Genomic DNA, 17,240 nt, shown 5'->3' on the forward strand with positions numbered 1-17,240 from the left:
CACCATGCACACATGCGTGTGCCGCCCACACAGGCAAGGGCCAGCACATGTGCAGGCAGGGGAGAGCACAGCCACCATGGCCACGCACATATATGTGCACTGTCCCCGCAGGCATGGACAGGCGCGTGCGTGGGCATCAGCAAGTACACACATAGCTGCCATGCCCATATGTGTGAATGCAGGCACCCATGAGCAAGCATGCACATCCCAGGCATGGGACGGCACCTGTACCACATCCGTGCACGTACATGTGCATGAGCATGGGTGAGCACACATGGCACCACCATGCACATACATGTACGCCACCCACACATGCAAGGGCATGCACATGGCTGGCACAGGCAGGTATGCAGACTGTGGCTATGCACATACATGTGCACACACCCATGCATGCATCAGCATGCAGTGCTCAGACATGAGCGAGCAAATGCACTGATGTCATGTATGTGCATGTGCCCACACCCATGCAGGCACATGCATGCACATGTACAGGCATGGGTGAGCACAAATACTGCTGCCATGCACATGTTTGCACACATCCATACATGCACAGGCATACGCATCCCAGGCATAGGCAAGCACGCGCACTGCCTCTATGCAACTACATATGCATATGGCCACACATGCATGGGCATGCACAGGCATGGATGAGCACATGCACTGATGCCTCCACACACTTACTTGTGTGCACACACACACACACACACGCACACAAACTATATGAGCCGGCAATGTGCACTTACAGCCAGGGTGCATCACCAGCAGCATGGCCAGCAGGTCAAGCGAGGGGATTCTCCCTCTCTGCTCCGCTCTGGTGAGACCCCCGGGAGCACTGCACCCAGCTCTGGGGTCCCCAGCGCAAGGAGGACACGGACCTGTTGGAGCGGGGCCAGAGGTGGCCACAGAAATGGTCCGAGGTCTGGAACCCCCCTGCTAGGAGGAGACGCTGAGAGATCCGGGGTTGCTCAGCCTGGAGAAGGCTCCACGGGGAGACCTTGCTGCGGCGTTTCAACATCTGAAGAAGGGCCGAGAGAGACTTTTTACCAGGCCTGTAGCGACAGGACAAGGGCGACAGTTCTGACCTGAAGGAGGGCAATTCAGCTTGGACATAGGGAAGAAACGTTTTTCGATGAGGGGGCTGAGGGACTGGAGCAGGTTGCCCAGAGAAGCTGTGGATGCTCCATCCCTGGGACTGGTGAAGGCCAGGCTGGGGGTGGGGGGCAGGGTTTGAGCAACTTCATCTAGTGCGAGATGTCCCTGTCCGGAGGGTTGGACTAGATGGTCAAAGATCCATCCCAACCCAGACCCTTCTGCGATTCTATGGTGCACATGCATGCAGACACCTTGCAAAGGTGTATTTGTATAGGAACACGCTCCAGGGTGTGTATATGGAGCTCACATGCATGTGTGCACACATATGGGAGTGCCCCCAAAAATACCATGGGGAGGGAGAGAGGGCCTGGCCCTCCTCTTTCCACCCCACAGCATGCACATGGCCCTGGCCTCGTAGTATGGGGACCCATAGCCCCTGGTGCCCAGCCCTCAACCACTGCTGCCCTGTGACCTCCATGCTGGCAAATGACCAGGCCTGGACAAGAGTCCCACATCCCCCCACCCCGCCATGGGCCACACCCAGGGGCAGAGGGCCTGGGTCTCCCTCATCCCCCACCTTGTGTGTGGCTTTGCTCTTTGGGCTGTAATAAGCAAGGGGGCAGGGGGACCTGCTGCGGGATTTGGACCTCCACATTTTGGGACTCCCTGGTTCACACGGGGGGAGGGGGGGGGCAGGGGGCTTGGCTCTCACTGGAGCATCGCTACCCCCCCATGTCCTCATCCTCCCCCACCTCCTGGTCCCTCAGGACCGAGGGCGTGGGATACAGGGATATGGACTAGGGAACTGTAAAATGGAGCGGTTACAGTGATGGTGAGCCAGACAGCATAATCAGGGGCTACCCCAGTGTGTCTGGGTTCTCTCTGCACCTCTGGGAGACCCAGTAGCCCTGCATGCTACAGTGAGCCTGCTGGCCTGCAGCTCCCCTGGGGTCCCACACAGGGAACCCCAGGACCCCCACCCCATGGCTGCATCCAGCGCAGGCACTGAGGGTCTTGGTACCCCGCAGCCTGGCTGCATCCCATGCTCTGGGTCCATGGTCCTGCCTGGCAGCAGTAGGAGCTGCATGGAGGGGCAAGCAAGTCTCGAATGGAGACTATGGGGCACAAATACATGCATCCCCCTCCCCATATGCCTGCAGTTACCCATATGCATGGGCTTGCACGTGTGGCCGTGCCCACACACACCTACACACCTACACATGCATGCATTCACCCATGTGCACTTACCTGCCTGTGTATTTGCTCACCTGTGTGCACACACACATGTGCATGCATTCATATGTGCACAACACACATACATGGACACATTCAGCCTTGTGTGTTCACCCACATGTGCAGTCACTCGCCACTGGTGCTTGTGCTCCCTGGCATGGGGCTGTGCTCCTCCCAGCACGTGTGCTCACATGTATGGTGTGTACTCATCTGTCTGTGCATGTGTGTTCAGGTGCGTGTTCCTGCATTCACCTGTGTGTGTGCGCGTTCAGCTGTGTTCTCATGTGTGCGCATGCATTCACCTGTGCTCACGCATGTGTTCACCTGTGTGCACTGACACGCATGTGCCTGTATTCCCTCACGCAGCCACGTGCTCACAATCAGCATGCTTTCAGCCATGCACCTACATGCTCCTGCGTTACCCTGGTGTGTGCTCACACACTCACCCCTGTGCACATGTGCTCACCAGCACATGCATGGGCTCACACACAAGCACATTCCTGTGTTTCTGCACCAACACGCATGTGCATGTGCTCCAACATGTCACCCGCTGATGCATGCCCATGCCCACCCACACGCACGTGTGCTCACACACCTGCTCTCATGCATCCGCTTGTGTGTGCGCGCACACGTGCCCACCCCGCGCGCGCTTGCTCACACACGTGTGCTGGTGCCACCCAGCGGCCGACACTGGCCCTGCACTGCGGCTCCCCCCTTTTTGCCGGGGATCGTGGGGCTGCCACGCGTGGGCAGGGGCCAGCGCTGCCCTGGCTTGGGATTGAGGCACCAGGCCCTGCTCCCTGGTGCCCGGCTGGCACACAGAGGCCCCGAGAAAGGTGCTTTGCCAGCAAGGGGACGGCAGCCATGCCCATCCATGCTGCCCTGGTGTGCTGGGGTGAACTGGGGCACCCTGGAGCCAGCTCAGCAGCAGCAGCATCGTGCCACCCCGCTGAGCACTGCCACCCCCACTAGACACCCCCCCGGCCCTGATTCCACCCCAAAAACTCTGGAGGTGATGCTGTCACTGTGAGTGCCAGGGACAATGCTACAACTGTCACCCAAGCACTGTGCCGCCTCCATGTGCCCCTGGGGAGGGGTCCAGGCCCTGTCCCCTGCCTTGACCCAGCCTGGTGGCACTGAGTGCAGAGGACTCCCTGCCCATGGCTGAATCCCTGGTGCCTGTGGTGCCACGGGAGCATTTGGGTCCCAAGCATTTGACAGGACCTGGCTCAGTCTAGCTGGGGCATCTGCCCCTCTGGCAGTCACTGGCCAGCCCCAGTGCCACTGGCTGGGGCTGCAGGGACAAACCACACGAGACACAAGTTGGAACAGTTGTGCAGCTGCTGCTGCTCATTTAGTGTGAGAGAGGCACAATGGCACGCGGCAAGGCACGGACACCAGCACAGTGACCTACTAAGTAAGGGATGCCAGTCCCCCCAAGAGCAGCATATCCACCACTGGGTGCAGTCTTTGGTCCTAGCAGTGTTCCTGGGCAGGCACAGGGCATGGCTGAGATGGGGGGCATGCGGGGGACCCCATTCCTGCCAGGCACTGTCCCAGGGCAGGGCCAGGTAGGTGTGGGGCATAGTGTTCAACGGGCTCAGGGGCGTGGGCAGCCACACCGGGGTGTGTGTGCTGCAGTGCCAAGTGGGTAGGCACGGGTGCCGCCTGCACCCTGGGGCTGGGCTGCCCAGCTATGGCCACCCCTAAAGGGGCTGGGGCCCACCCCCAGCTGCTGCCGCTTCCATGAAACCCCTGTGCAAAATCAGCAAGGCACCTGCCCGGCCCATGGGGGCATACAGGCAGCGGCAGGGCAGATGGGATGACCCAGCGTGAGGTCTAAGTGCTATTTGGGGCTGCTGCAGCACAGAAGAAGGGGACAGGTACCCCATTTCATCCTTAGGGTGGTTTTTCCTCTATTAATCCTTCCCAGTGCTGGGGCAAAGGCTGGAGGCAAGGGCTAGATGAGGCTGGGTGGTCCCTGTGCCCACAGCACTGGTGGCAGGGGGCACTCACAGCCCCTGGTCTACTGCTCCCAGAACCTCCTCCTCTGGCAGGGCACCATGCCAGGGCACCGCAGTGTCCCCCGGTAGAGGGGTGCACAGCACTCACCAGCACCGGCGCTGGCCCCCTGCAGTTCCTCAGCCGGCCGGGAGTGGGTTAAAGAACTGCTAACCAGGGCCATTGTTTCAGACACAATGGAGAGGAAAAGGATGCCCGGGGCCGAAATTCTTTCAGCTCCCATCGGACAGACAGACAGAACTGGACAAACAGACATGACAGACAAATAAGACATGATGGAGTGCAAGAATGGTTTAACCCTTCCAGGCACTGCTGCATGGGGATGCTCTGAGGCAGCCAGGGGGTGTTTAAGGCACTCGGTGCAGCACCAGCTGCGGGATAGCCACTGGTGTCCAGGGCAAGGTAGAGGGTCCCCTGCAGGCACAGAAAGACCCGGGGAGGGGGGGACAAGATCCATCCCCCTGGTCGTCATGGGCCACGGGGAGCTGGGTGGCTGTTAGAGCCCAGGGCAGCTCTGTGGCACGACCCACCCTGGCCTGTGCCTGGCGGGCACCACCCCCTCCCCTGCTCAGTAAACTGGAAAAATAAATAAAAGGCAGGGGCTGGACAGACAGACAGGTGCAAGGAGAGCCCTTGAGGGGCCAGCAAGCTGGGGCCATGGTCAGGGTCCTGGGGGGAGGCTGGTCAGGGGGCTAGCAGCCCTTGGGGGCCTGGCCGAGGCTTTCACGCAGGCACCGGAGCTGCTCCTGGCCCAGCTTGATCTTCTCCTCCAGCTCCCGCTGCTCGGTGATGAGGGCTGACTTCATCTTGACGAAGTGCTGGTAGTCCTGGAGGTGCTCAGCAGGCAGGTATCGCGCCACCATGGCACCCACCACTTCCTCCCGCCGCCCCACATGCTCCTTCAGCTCCTTGGCATCCTCCAGCTGTGCCACCAGCAGCCTCTGCTTCTCTCGCAGGGCCACCTGTGGGCAAGATGGGCAGCAATGGCACAGGGTCCCGCACCCCGACACCCCACAGGTGCCCCCCTGCCCCGTGCTCACCTTGTCCTCAGTGGGGGCATGCGGCCCTAGGCTGCCCAGGGCAGCCTCCACCCGGGCCAAGCGACCCGAGAGGGAGAGCAGGAGATTGACCACCTTATCCAGGTCGCCCACGAAGAGGCGGTACTTGTCAAACTCCCCTGGGGTGCAGAGGGCTTGCAGGCGGGCAGCCACATCTTCACCCAGTGCCCCATTGGCGCTGATGTCCTCCTGCAGCCCCCGCTGCGCCTCCTGCAGCACGGCCAGCTTGCGGCTCAGGCTCTCAATCAGCTGCAGCTGCCAGAGGGAAGGGGTCAGGGGCAACTGGGGCCACCCCCTGTTGGGACCTGGGGACCGGCACTTGGGTGCAGGGGTGCCATGCTGCACTGTGCCCCGCAAGCATCTGGCAATGTCCCCGATCTCTGCAAGCACCTGGCAGTGTCTCAGACCCCGTGAACATACAGCAATGTCCCCAGTCCCTGCAAGCACCCAGCGCCACTCCTGGTCCCTGTGAGCACTCGGGAATGTCCCAGTCCCTGCAAACACTTGAGCAATGCCCTTTGTCCCTGCGAGCATCTGGCAATGCCCCCAGTTCCTCTGAGCGGATGCTCCTGGTTCTCAGCAGCAGCTGGTGACGCTCCCAGGTCCCAGAAGCACCCAACACCCCCGGTCTTCACAAGCACCTGGCAATGTCCCAGCCCCTGTGAGCATCCAGCAGTGCTTCTGGTCCCTGCAAGCACCCAGCAATGTCCCTGGTTCCCCTGAGGATCTGGTGATGCCTCTAGTTCCCGCAAGGAAGTAACGATGCCCCACTCCTTGTGAGCATCCAGCAATGTGTCTGGTCTCCAGAACACCCAGCGATTGCAGTGGGAAACCCCGAGGGCATCGTCCCCAGCAGTGCCCACTTTACCTTCTTTTCTACCAGCTCATGGTCCACCTCTTCCTCCTCATCCTCTGAACTTCTCTCCACCTCCGGCAGCTCCTTTACCTTGCTGAGCGGCTCAGCTTTGCCCGATGCCATGCCATAATATGCTGGGTAGGATGCAGAGCTGGCAGTGCTCCCAGGGGGCGGCGAGATGGGCTCGAAGCCCTGCCTGCAGGGACACGGGCTCAGCGCCGTGGCAGTGGGGTACCGCCTGTCCTCAGCACAGTGCCCGGTACACCCACGCCAGCCCTACCTGTCCTGCGCCAGGGCCTCCAGGCGCCAGTCCCGCCGGAAATGCTCCCGCCGGGGCTGCCACTCCCCCGCCACCAGCAGCTCGCCCATCACCTCGGTGGCAGTGCTGAGGGGGGCCGAGGGGGCCAGGATACCAGCCAGGGAGCGGTCCCTGCCTGCCACATCCCACAGCAGTTCCTTCGAGTCCACATGGTGGGGCTGGGGCCGGCCCCCCTGGCAGCTCACCCCCTCTGCTTTGCCAGGGACAGGCTTGGGTGCCTCTGGGGTGGCAGGGCTGGGGCCTCCATGCAGGGGCAGGGAGCACTCACCCACACCATGGGGGCCAGCCCAGCCCCGCTCCTGGTTCCGGCTGAGACTTTGGGGCTGCTCCTCCGTCTCCCAAGGGCGCTTCACCTTCGGCCGCTCCTCCCCAGCCCCTGCCACCCTGCCAACACCCATGTGGAGGCACCCACATCAGCTCCCCTGCCCACCCATGGGGGACATGTAGGGCCATGCCCACCCCAGGGAAGGACACCCCCACCCCCAAAAAATCCCATAGCTTGCCCCAAGGGGTGGATTAGGATGCTCCAACACAGGGTTCAAAGGGCCACATGTCCCCAAAGCTACCCCGTGCCCAGGCTGTGCCCACAGCCCCGCTCCCACCCCCACGTCATGGCGGCACTTGCCTGCAAATCTCGGCACTGCCAGCATCGGGCTCAGGCATCCTGTGGAGTGACCTGGGGGGCTCAGGTCGGGGCCAGGCACCCGGTGGGGCAGGGGAGCGAGCGGCATGCCCCCAGGACCAGCCCCCCTGCTCCCCACTGAGGCTCTGGGTCCGCTCGCATACAGCCTCAGCAATGCTGTAGGTTGGCACAGGGGCAGTGGTGAAGGCAGAGCCATGCCCAGGACCATCCAGCAGGCGCTGGGACATCCGGCGTTGCCTGTACTTCTCCCAGTTGGGGGGAGGTGGGCGGGGAGGTGGGGGGCCCTTCTTTTTGGGGATGCCAGAGGGGTCCAGCTTGTCACGGAGAAGGTTCCTTTGGTCGCGGCCCCGGGGGCTAGCAGGCTCCAAGTTGAGGTGGCTTTCAGAGAAGGCTCTGCCCCGCAGTGGGCGGTGCAGGGGGTCCGGGGGACTCTCGGGGGAGCAGGCCAGGCGGTCACCATCCCATGAGAGGTCGTGCGTGGATGTGGCCCGGTAGCAGGGTGTCCACTCCGGCTCGGTGCTCTCAAAGCACGGGTGGAAGGGGCCAAGCCTTGGGAAGCCCAGTTGGTGGTGGGAGAGCTCACTGGGGAGAGAAAGGGGCACCCATCCCCCCTGGATAGTCACCCCCCACCCCCAGCAGCTCATGCCCACCCCTGCCGCAGTTTCACCAGCTGGAGTCACCCAGTCCCACTAGTGGGGAAAGCCTGGGTTCTCCCAGTGCCCCTGTGCTGGATACAGCCCCCCAGAGACACTCCTAGCCCCCTGGCGACAGGTATGGAGGGACTCCCCTGCCACGGGCACCTCCTCACACCCCCAGGCCCTGCTTGCCCGTGGTGGCACGCGCCCCCCACTTTTCAGGGTACAGCACAGCTGCGGCCAGGGCATTAAGGGAGGCACTTTGTACATCATCACCCAAATCACAGTGGTCCCTGTGCCTCACTAGCAGAGGTCCCCACCGAGTGGCATGCACGTCCTGGCAGCTGGCATGGGCTCACCTGACGGATTGGCTGGCTTTCCTGGTTATTGCCGGTGGTTCCCACTCATCTGGAGGAAACTCCTGCATGGTTGGAAGGAGAGGGAGTGTGAAAGCGGGGTCAGCATTCCCCTCTCCAGCAACCCCTGACCCCCAGGCACAGTAGGCATGCATGGGGTCTGCAGGGCACCCTGTGGTCACAGCACCCCCACCCCAACCCACAGTCATGCTCTGGGAGTGCAGGGTGGTGCCGGTGCTGCTCCCCAGCACAGTACTGGGGGGCTCACTCACCGTGGCAAAAGCTCTCCGGGGGGGCCAGGCGTCACTCTCCTCCCGCCCAGGGCGGGGGCCTGGACAGTAGCAGTCGGGGCAGCGTGCCCAGGGCTGGGGGTGACAGCGACAGGTGTGGCTGCGCGGCAGTGGTGGGGTGCACAGGTCCCTGCCACAGTAGCGGCAGGGCTCAGGGCACAGGGGAACCCCGCAGGGGTAGAAGCCCCGCAGGTACTCCAGCTCGCCCGGCCTCCCCTGCGGCTTGTAGCAGGGGGGCTGCTCCCGGCAGCACTCAGCATAGAGGCCGGTGGAGGCCGGCTGGCTGGGTGATGGGGGGCCATAGGTCTGGTCCATGGAGAGGTGGCGGATGTCCCGGCGCTCGGGGCCGTGGGGCTGGAAGGCACCAGGATCACACGCCGAGGGCTTGCTGTGCCGGGGTGGCACCGGCCGGCTACTCTCCTCAAAGAACCGGCGGCGGTCGGCAAAGGGCAGGAGGACGGCCTCATCGGTGCCCCGTGGCGGGGAGCTGGGGGCCGCAGGCCCCTGGCTGTAGCCCTCCAGCTCACCAGGACTGGGCGAGCGCTGCAACTGCAGCTTGTGCTCTGAGGACCAGCGCCAGTGGCCCCCGCCCGTCCGCACCACCCGCTCCGGGGATGAGGGTCCTTTGGGAACCGGCAGTGGGTCAGGGGTGGGGATGCCCCGGTCCTCCGAGCAGCTGGGGTTCCTGCCATCCTCGCTTGGCGCAGGGCTGAGACGCTTGGCTGGGGCACGGGGTCCCTCCACCAGCACGCTGCCCTCGGGGGGCTCCTCTGCCTCCTCCACCGGCTCCTCACCAGGTGGCGGGGCACCGGGACCCCGGCTCTTCTGCAGCTGGGCCTTGCGCCGCTGGATCTCGTTGCGCAGGCTGGTGGCAAAGCGGTCGCTGCGGCGGCGCATCTGAGCAGAGCGGTGGGGTGGGCCCCCAGCCCGCCGGCCCCCTGCCCGGCTCTCCTCCTCTGCCGGCCCCTCACTACCACGCACTGGGCTGGCCCCCTGCCCATCCTGCCCACAGGCTCGCTGCAGCTCAGGGCAGCAGCGGCAGGGCGGCAGGCAGCAGCATGGCTCTGGGCAGAGCTGGGGGTCCTGGGCAGCCACCGCAGTCCCTGGCCGGCTGCCCTCAGGGTGCAGCGGGGAGAGGGTCCAGTGGTGCCCATCGGGGGCCGGTGAGGCTCGCCCACTGCTGGAGCCCACCTGGAGGGAGCGGAGCTGGGAGGCCAGCAGCTGCTCAGGAGCACTGTGCCGGTGTGGCGCATGGCCCTTGAGGGGGGACAGCAGCAGGTTGTCACCTGCTGCCATGGCATCCGGCACCTGGTGCATGCTGCCATCCAGGTACAGCTGGTCACCAGGCTCTGTGCCCTCCCCCCGGTGTGGCTCGGCTGGGCATCGGTTGGGGTGGGAGCTCAGCGTGTAATACTGATTGGCAGAGAGGCGGTCCTTCATGGGGTATGGCACTGGCATCCTCCCACCTGCTGCCTCTGCCTCCCTATCCCTCTGGCAGAGGAAGGTGTCAGAGATCCATCGACCCTTGGCATGCAGCATGTCCACCGACACTGACACCCAGCGCCTGTCCCCTCTGCCGGCTGGGGCTGCCCGCAGACTGTCCCTCCTGACAGGGGGCTGGGGGGGCATAGGCACCCTCCAGGCCTCGGGGTGCTGGCTGGTGGGTGGCTCAGCCCCTGTGGTCAGGTAGCGCCCGTTGGGGGGCTTGCAGGAGCCTTGGAGGCTGGAGTCGACAGAGGTGGTCTCCTCAGGGCGGAGGGAGAGAGTGCAGTCAGAGGTGAGGGAGCTGGTGGAGAATGAGCTGTAGGCTGAGTCCCGCTTGCTGTGGTAGATGCCCTGGTCAATGGGTGAGGGGTCGCCTTCATAGCAGGCCTGGCCAGGCTGGTCCAGGCTCTCCATGCTCCCGATGGAGCTGCTCCGGTCGGTGCTGCAGTGCCGGGACAGTGGGTTCCACTGCAGGGACAGCTCGCTGCCACCCGGCCCCATGCCGGTGTTAGGGGTGCCCGCCACCCCCCATCTTGATCCCTGCCAGCCCCTCTGGTGGGCAAGAGATCCCAGGGAGCCAATGCCCTCCCACCACATACACCCCCCAGGATGGGGAGGGCACAGGCCAGTGCAGCCCTCGCCCGCCCTTCATCCCCGGGCTTGGGGGCAGCACCAAGACTGCCCCAGTGCTGGCAGGGGGAATGGGCTCAGGGGCGCAGGGTGTGCGTGGCTCCAGCCACTCAGGCCCTGCCCACACCGGCAGCAGGGGCACAGGGACTCGGCAGCTCCTGGCCAACTCCGATGGAGCCACCGCCCCTTCCTGCCCGGAGCCAGCAAGTCATCAGGCAGGGGAAAGGGCAGCACAGGCACAGGACACGGGGTGATGCCTGACAGCAGTGCGGGGCAAGCAAGCACGCGCACACCCCACACCCCTCCCGCCCCAACCCAAGTAGGTGCCCTGCCAGCTCCCTCCCCTTGTACGGTCCCATGGGTGCCCCTGGGGGCTGGTCAGGGGGTCTCACCTGACATCACACCCCGAGGGCCAGGAGAGGCTGAAGGCATCAGTAAGGCAGTGCATGGCAGGGGCGTTGGGGCGGCTCTCGGTGAGCTTGGCTACATGCCAGGAATGGGGCCGGAGGACGGGCACGCTCCTCCTGCCAAGAGCAACAGCAGGAGAGGACAAGAATGGGGAGGAAGCTGGGCCGAGGAACCAGGGCTGAAGTCACTTCCTACGGGGCTTCCTGTCCCCCCCAGGCCAGCACCCGCTCGATGAGGACGGCAGGGAGGAGCGTCCAGCCCTGCCAGCACCCAGTGCTGGGCAGTGGGATCCCACGGTTGCCCCCCACCGCTGATGGGGCTCCCCTGCCTGCAGCAGCCCCACTGCCAGCATCAGCAGCGGACCGAGGACATGGCCCCAGCACAGCCCAGAGGCAATGCCACGGCAGGGTGAAGGTCCATCCGTGGCAGCCATGCCAAGGACCCTGGGGCCACATCTGTGTCCCCAGCACAAGCCTGACCTTCCCCCTTGTTCCTCAGTCCCTCAGCATCTGCAGCAATCTGGCCACATTGTGTGCCCAGGGAGGGGTCCCCAGGTGCCAAGCCCTGTCCCACCCCCTGTGTCAAGCAGCTGTGGGGGTCTCCAGCCACCCTAGCGCACACAAGCAGCGACGTCCAGTGCCACTGCACAGACACACGGGCAGATGCCACCTCCTGTACCCGCCAAGTGCCCAGCGCTGCCCCAACACCTGCTGGGTGACAGGGGTGAGCAGTGGGGTTAGCACAGTGGTCCCACCCCCTGCCCAGAGCCCCCAGACTCACCATGGATGATGCTGAGCCCCAGCACAGCCCCATGGCACCCCTTGTCCCGTGGGCAGCGCCCTGCGCTGCCCCAACCCCTAGGGACCGCTGGAACAGGAGCCCGGTCGGGATGCAGCCAAGGGAGTGGATGCGGGTCGGCAGGGGGGTGGACGGACAACTGCACAGCCCAGCCCTGCCTCTCCTTCCTTTCCCAGGCAGGCAGCAGGCAGGCAGGCAGGAAGGGAGAGGAGCGGCCACACTCTGAGGATACCGCCTAGCAAGGGGGTGGCGAGCCTGCCGCACTGCCCTGGCTCTGCTGGCAGCACCCTGGGCTGGTGTCCCGCCCACCAAGGGGTGCTGGCAGCCATGGTGGGGCTGCCCCCTACCCAGTTACTACCCTACTCAGTCCTACGCCAAAGCACGGAGCACCTCCAGGCTGGGGACGGGGGCACTGCCAGATTCCTACCAGCGCCCCAGGCAGGTGATGCCTCCCAGGCCTTGGCACCACCCTCCACCCCCCCCGCCCCCCAACACGCAGCGCAGCCAACCTGCGGACAATCATCTTCAGGGTGCGGTAGGAGCCCTTGATGAGGATCAGGGCCTCCTGGCGGGACCCGTACAGTGGCGTCCCGCTGATGTTCACCAGCTCATCGCCTGGCTGCAGCCGGTGGGACAGAGCAGCCTTGCCCCCATCCTCCACCTGGGCAACAAAGAGGGGTGGGGTGTTGGGGGGGGATACAGCCCCCAGAACACCCTGGGGGTGGTGGTGACACTGCCACCAGGTGCCAGGGGAGAAAAAGGCTTCAGAAAGGGGTGCCTGCACCCCAGGCACTGCAGAGGGATCTGCAGCGCCAGGCTCCCCCCCTGCCCCAGTCACATGAATTTCTGAGCAAGGAAAGGGCATCAGGGAGCGGGGGGAGAAGAAAAATGTCCTGTCCCAGCAGATTCCCCCGCAGGCGGGGGTAGCACAAGGGTTCTTTGTCCAGCACGGGTGCCAGCCCCCCACTGCTGCTCCCAGCCCCACGTCAGCCCTGCTTGGGCACCCGCAGTTATTTCAGTGCCTGAAGGATGCCATCATGCTGTGTGCACGCAGTGAAGCCAACAGCAGGGGAAGTGCCGAGCTGTGCCTGGCCCTGGCACATGCCTACCCCATCCTGCCACCCACAGCCAAAATAAGCCTGGTACCCCATACTGCCATGGCGTGGACGACACAGCGCTGCCAGAACTGGGGGGTCCCAACAAGTCCCCTCTGCCCCAGCAGGTAGGTGCAGTGTGGGCAGTCCTGGGGTGAGCAGTGCCCAGCTGGGACAGGCAGAGCGTCTGGGGCTGACACAAATTTCTGTCCATCCTGCCACTCTCAATGGCCTGGTACCACCGTGCCTAGCCCCTCACACTGCAAGGAGGACAAACGAGCCCAGCTGCTGGGCTGCATGGTGACAGTGGCATGGGGTATGCAGGTGCATGGGGCAGGACCTGGGGTGCAAGTCCCCATGCCCAGTGTGGATGTGGAGCTTGACCTGGCCAGACCCTACAGCTGCCCACAAGGTGACGGGCAAAGCTGGCCTGCCCTGTGACAGAGCTCCTCACCCTGCCCTGCCACGTCCAGTCCAGCAGAGAAACATGTTCTGCCTACAATGCCTGCGGTGCCATCTCGGCAGCCAGGCCCTGCTGCAGGGTGGCACCTGCACCTTCCCAGTGGGCTGGCCACCAGGCACACAGCCCTGGGCACCCCTTCGCAGCCATGGTGCTGGACAGGGGCTCAAGGAGCAACCTGCTGCCCACGGGCAACATGGCACCCGGGCCTGCCCAGTGTAGCACTGCCCCATGGCTCTGCCTGGCACAGCTGTGCCCAGCACCCCACAACTCCCCATTTTTTCAGGGACCTGGGGACTGCAATGCATTGCCCAGGCTGGGCACAGCCTGACACGCCTACCTGTGCCAGTAGGCTGCCCTCCCACCCCAGAATCAGCTGTGGGGATGCCTTCCTGGGCACGGCGTCCACAGCTGCCTGCAAGGGCACTGGCTGGAGCACCTGGGCTTAACCTCTGCCATGCTGCTGCCCACCACTGGGCTGCTCCAGCAGTGCGGGCTGGCAGGGCAGGCTGTACCTTCACCCCAGCCCTTTGCCCAGCCAAGCGCCCACCCAGTCCCACCTGCCATGGCCACAGGGCTGAGTTAGCTGTGACAGGTCCCCCTCCAGTGCAGGACACCACTGGGTCTGCACCCATGTCTGGGTCACCACACACGCCAGGACGGACAGACACAGCTCAGCCCTGGCATTGCTCACCAGGAGCTAAAACTGGCACAAACAGCCTCTTGTTCTGCATTCACCACCAGTAAACTCAGCGCTGGCAGCCAAACCCTGCTGCCTGCTGCCCTGCCTGGCTGGGCCAGCCCTGAGTGCTTCCCTGACATCACCCCCGGTGTTCACTCTGGGCCCTAATGGTGGCCACTGGCTGGCTCACAGGATTATCTGCCTGCCCCAGGAGAGACTTGTCCTAGAAAGCACAGCAGCCGTGGCAGCTCCTGAGCTGTGCCCACCCTGCCCCACACAGAACTCCCTCCTTGCTCCCAACGTGCCTGAGGGGGCCTGTGCTGGGGGACACTTGGCAGCTCCACAGAGAATCCAGCGTGCCATGGGACTTGCCGCAGGAAGGGATCCCGCCCGCAGCGGGCTCAGGGGCCAAACTGTCCCACTTAGCGCCGGGACCCCCTTTCCCCTTTTCGGCGCGGGGGCCCCTGTGCTGCCGGTGGGGGCTGCGCCCTCCCCACACGGGCCAGCACGCACACACCTCGGCTGGCCGCGGCGGCGGAGTGGGCGCCCCGGGGGACCCTCCCTTGAAAGCACAGAGCGCTGGAACAAGCCCCCTTTGTTTGCAGAGCACACGCGGTGGCGGCGGCCCGACCGGGGGGGGAGCGCGGGAGCCGGCACCCCCGTTCCGCAAGGATCCACCCCCCATTCTCAGCGGCAGTCGGGAGCATCCCCTGCCCCCCCTATCCCCTCCGCCAGCAGCCGGCGGACCCACCGGGACCCCCCACCCCGAGGCCCGGTAGCGAGTCGGGGGGGCGGGCAGTGCCCCCAGCCCCCAGCCCCCGGCAGGGCTCTGGCTCCCGCCCGCCGCCGGTGCCACCCCAGGGCGCAGGGCAGGGACCGGAGTCACTTTTCCAGCTCCCCCAGCCAGACCGCGCTGCCCCGCGTCCCGGCGCAGGGCGTGGAGGGCCCGAGGGGGCAGCCAGCCCGGCTCGGGGCAGGGAGGCAGCCCCGGGGCCGCGGCACAGCCCGGCCCGGCAGCACCCTGGCCCCGGCAGGACGGTGGCACCGGGCGGGGAGGCGGCCAAACCGCCCGGTGACAAGGTCTCGGCCGAGCTCCGCGGCGCGGGGGACGCACTCCCGGCTGCCGCTCGGGTCCCAGCGGGTGTCCCAGGAGGTCGATGCCCCGGCGGGGCCACGGGCATCGGTGACCCCCGCGCGGCGGGACGCTGCGGCCGTAAGGGCCCCACCCTCGCCCTCCCCGCTCGCGGGGGCGGGATGGACCCCCGCGCCTCCCCCCGGCGCGGCACCGCACCCCGACACCAGCCCTCTCTCCCGGGCACGGCCCTGCCCAAGCGCTTAGGGGGTGCCGGAACGGGACGGACTCCGGTCCCCTCCACCGTGACCTCCAACGTCCCCGCAGAGCCCGGTCCCGGGGGTGCCCGGGGGCGCGGCACCCACGGGTGAGCACGTGAAGGGAGGGGCCGCGCCCCGTGGAACGGGACCGGGGGGGGCCCCCCCGTCGCCAGCCCAACGGATGTGCCGGAGGAATTTCTTCCTGCCGCCGGGCCTGGGCTGTCCCTCCGCCTCCTCGGCCCCCACGGTCCCCGCTCCCACTCTCCCCCGCGGCTCGGCGTGGCGGGTCGCGGGGGGACGTGGGTGCGGGAGACTGCCACGGCCCCGCCGCGCCGGGACATGCGAACCCACGGCCGAGACTCCCCGTGTCCCCATCGCCACCGCGCACCGGGTGTCGTGTTCCCCCGCCCCGCCCCGCCCCGGGTCGGAGGCCCCTCGCGGGGGGGATGCCGCGGAGCCCACGCGGGACCGCGTCCGGCGGCGCCTACCTTGGAGACGATGAGAGGCTCGCCATGCTCCAGCCCGCCGCGGAGCGTGAAGCCCCAGGGCGCGCCCCCCTGCAGCTGCACATGCACGTACTGGGGGGCGCCGGGCCGGCCCTCGGCCCGCTCCATGGCAGCTACTGCCCCATCGCGGCCCGGCCCCGCACCGCGGAGGAAATGACACCCCCGCCGCCCGGGCTGAGCGGCGCGGGGCCGAGCACGGGGCGGGGCCGGCCCGGCACCGGGGCTGCTCCGCCGCCGCCGCCAATGAGGCGCGGGGGGACGGCTGCGATCGGCTGAGCTGGAACGGCTGGGCTCGGATAGGCACGGCACGGCTTAGCGCTGGTCAGCTTGGCTCAGCAAGGCACGGCATGGCACTTCTCAGCATGGCATGGCACGGCACAGCCTCGCTTGGCACGGCTTGGCTCAGCCCATTTCAGCACAGCCATAGCACAGCTCAGCACAGCGCATGGCACAGCTTGGCACAGCTCAGCACACAATGGCACAGCACAGAACTGTGCTACTTAGTTCAGCTCAGCTTGGCCTTGCACAGCTGGACCCAGCGACCTGCACTGAGCTGCTTGGCTCAGCTTGGCAGAGCCCAGCCAGCATGGTTCAACTCAGTCCAGCTTAGCCCAGCATGGTGTGACATGGAGGACTGGCACAGCGCAGCTCAGCCCGGTACAATTTGGTTCAGCATGGGATAGCAAGGGGGCCAGCATGGGCTGGCTGGCCCAGCATGGCTCAGCCCTGGCATTGTGCTGTGCAGCTCTGCTAGGCTGGTATGTTCCGGCTTGGCTCAGCTCAGTGTGGCCCAGCACAGGGCTGGTATGGTTCAAATCAGTACAGCGTGGCACGGCCAGGGCCCTGACCTGGTTTGGCTCCACTCAGCCTGGTCTGATTTTGCTCAGTGCAGTTCAGCTCAGGTTGACACAGACAAGCATGGTCCAGCTTGGCACAGCATGTCCCAGCCTGGTTTAGCTTGGCCTGGGATGGTTCAGCACAGCGTGACCCAGTTACGCCCAGCACAGTATGGTACTTCCAGGGACCAGCACCATTAGGGCCAGCTCAGCACAGCTCAGCCTGGCATGGCATGGCACAGCATGGCTTGGCACAGCCTAGCCCAGCCCAGCAGCATGGTGTGGCCAGCAGTCTGGCAGTGCTCATACAGGTGCAAGAGGTGCCTGTTTGAGTGGCAGCGAAGTGATGCAGCACCCACCACAGCTCCCTGGGGCAGAAGGCTCCCCGTGGCACCCCACCCCAGCAATCACGCTGGCGCCTTGAGCCCTGCTGCCTGCAGATGAGCACGCGATGCCAGCTCCTGTCTGGCCTGCCCACTCCGGCCCCCCACCCTGGCCTGCCAGG

At 65.5% G+C, this 17,240-nt stretch overlaps 1 protein-coding gene across 8 annotated transcripts; it reads right to left on the reverse strand.

The window, feature by feature from the left end:
* Positions 1 to 3,652: 3,652 nt before the first annotated feature.
* On the reverse strand, positions 3,653 to 16,054 carry SHROOM4 (shroom family member 4). Of its 8 annotated transcripts, XM_055818241.1 has the most exons (11): positions 15,882 to 16,054; positions 12,335 to 12,486; positions 11,012 to 11,143; positions 8,487 to 10,473; positions 8,218 to 8,279; positions 7,206 to 7,805; positions 6,849 to 6,964; positions 6,542 to 6,695; positions 6,274 to 6,457; positions 5,388 to 5,660; positions 3,653 to 5,309 (listed from the first exon to the last, which is right to left on the reverse strand). In XM_055818241.1, the coding sequence occupies exons 1-11, from the start codon at positions 16,005 to 16,007 to the stop codon at positions 5,040 to 5,042; spliced, it is 4,056 nt and encodes a 1,351-aa protein (XP_055674216.1). In that variant the 5' UTR covers positions 16,008 to 16,054; the 3' UTR covers positions 3,653 to 5,039. The 8 variants fall into 8 exon arrangements, with proteins under 8 accessions (XP_055674216.1, XP_055674215.1, XP_055674214.1 ...); XM_055818240.1 differs by having other exon boundaries at positions 6,542 to 6,964; positions 8,487 to 10,431; XM_055818239.1 differs by having other exon boundaries at positions 6,542 to 6,964; positions 7,206 to 7,772.
* Between the last annotated feature and the right edge of the window lie 1,186 nt (positions 16,055 to 17,240).

Source organism: Falco peregrinus, chromosome 13 (genome assembly GCF_023634155.1).
Source record: "Falco peregrinus isolate bFalPer1 chromosome 13, bFalPer1.pri, whole genome shotgun sequence".
In the NCBI taxonomy this organism is placed as follows: Eukaryota; Metazoa; Chordata; class Aves; order Falconiformes; family Falconidae; genus Falco; species Falco peregrinus.

Coding starts and splice junctions, on each gene's coding strand:
- SHROOM4 (XM_055818238.1), bottom strand. CDS start 16,007: ATGGAGCGGGCCGAGGGCCGGCCCGGCGCCCCCCAGTACGTGCATGTG. Junction 5,661..6,273: donor ATGAGCTGGTAGAAAAGAAG/GTAAAGTGGGCA, acceptor TCCCTCTGGCAG/CTGCAGCTGATTGAGAGCCT. Junction 5,310..5,387: donor ATGCCCCCACTGAGGACAAG/GTGAGCACGGGG, acceptor TCTTGCCCACAG/GTGGCCCTGCGAGAGAAGCA.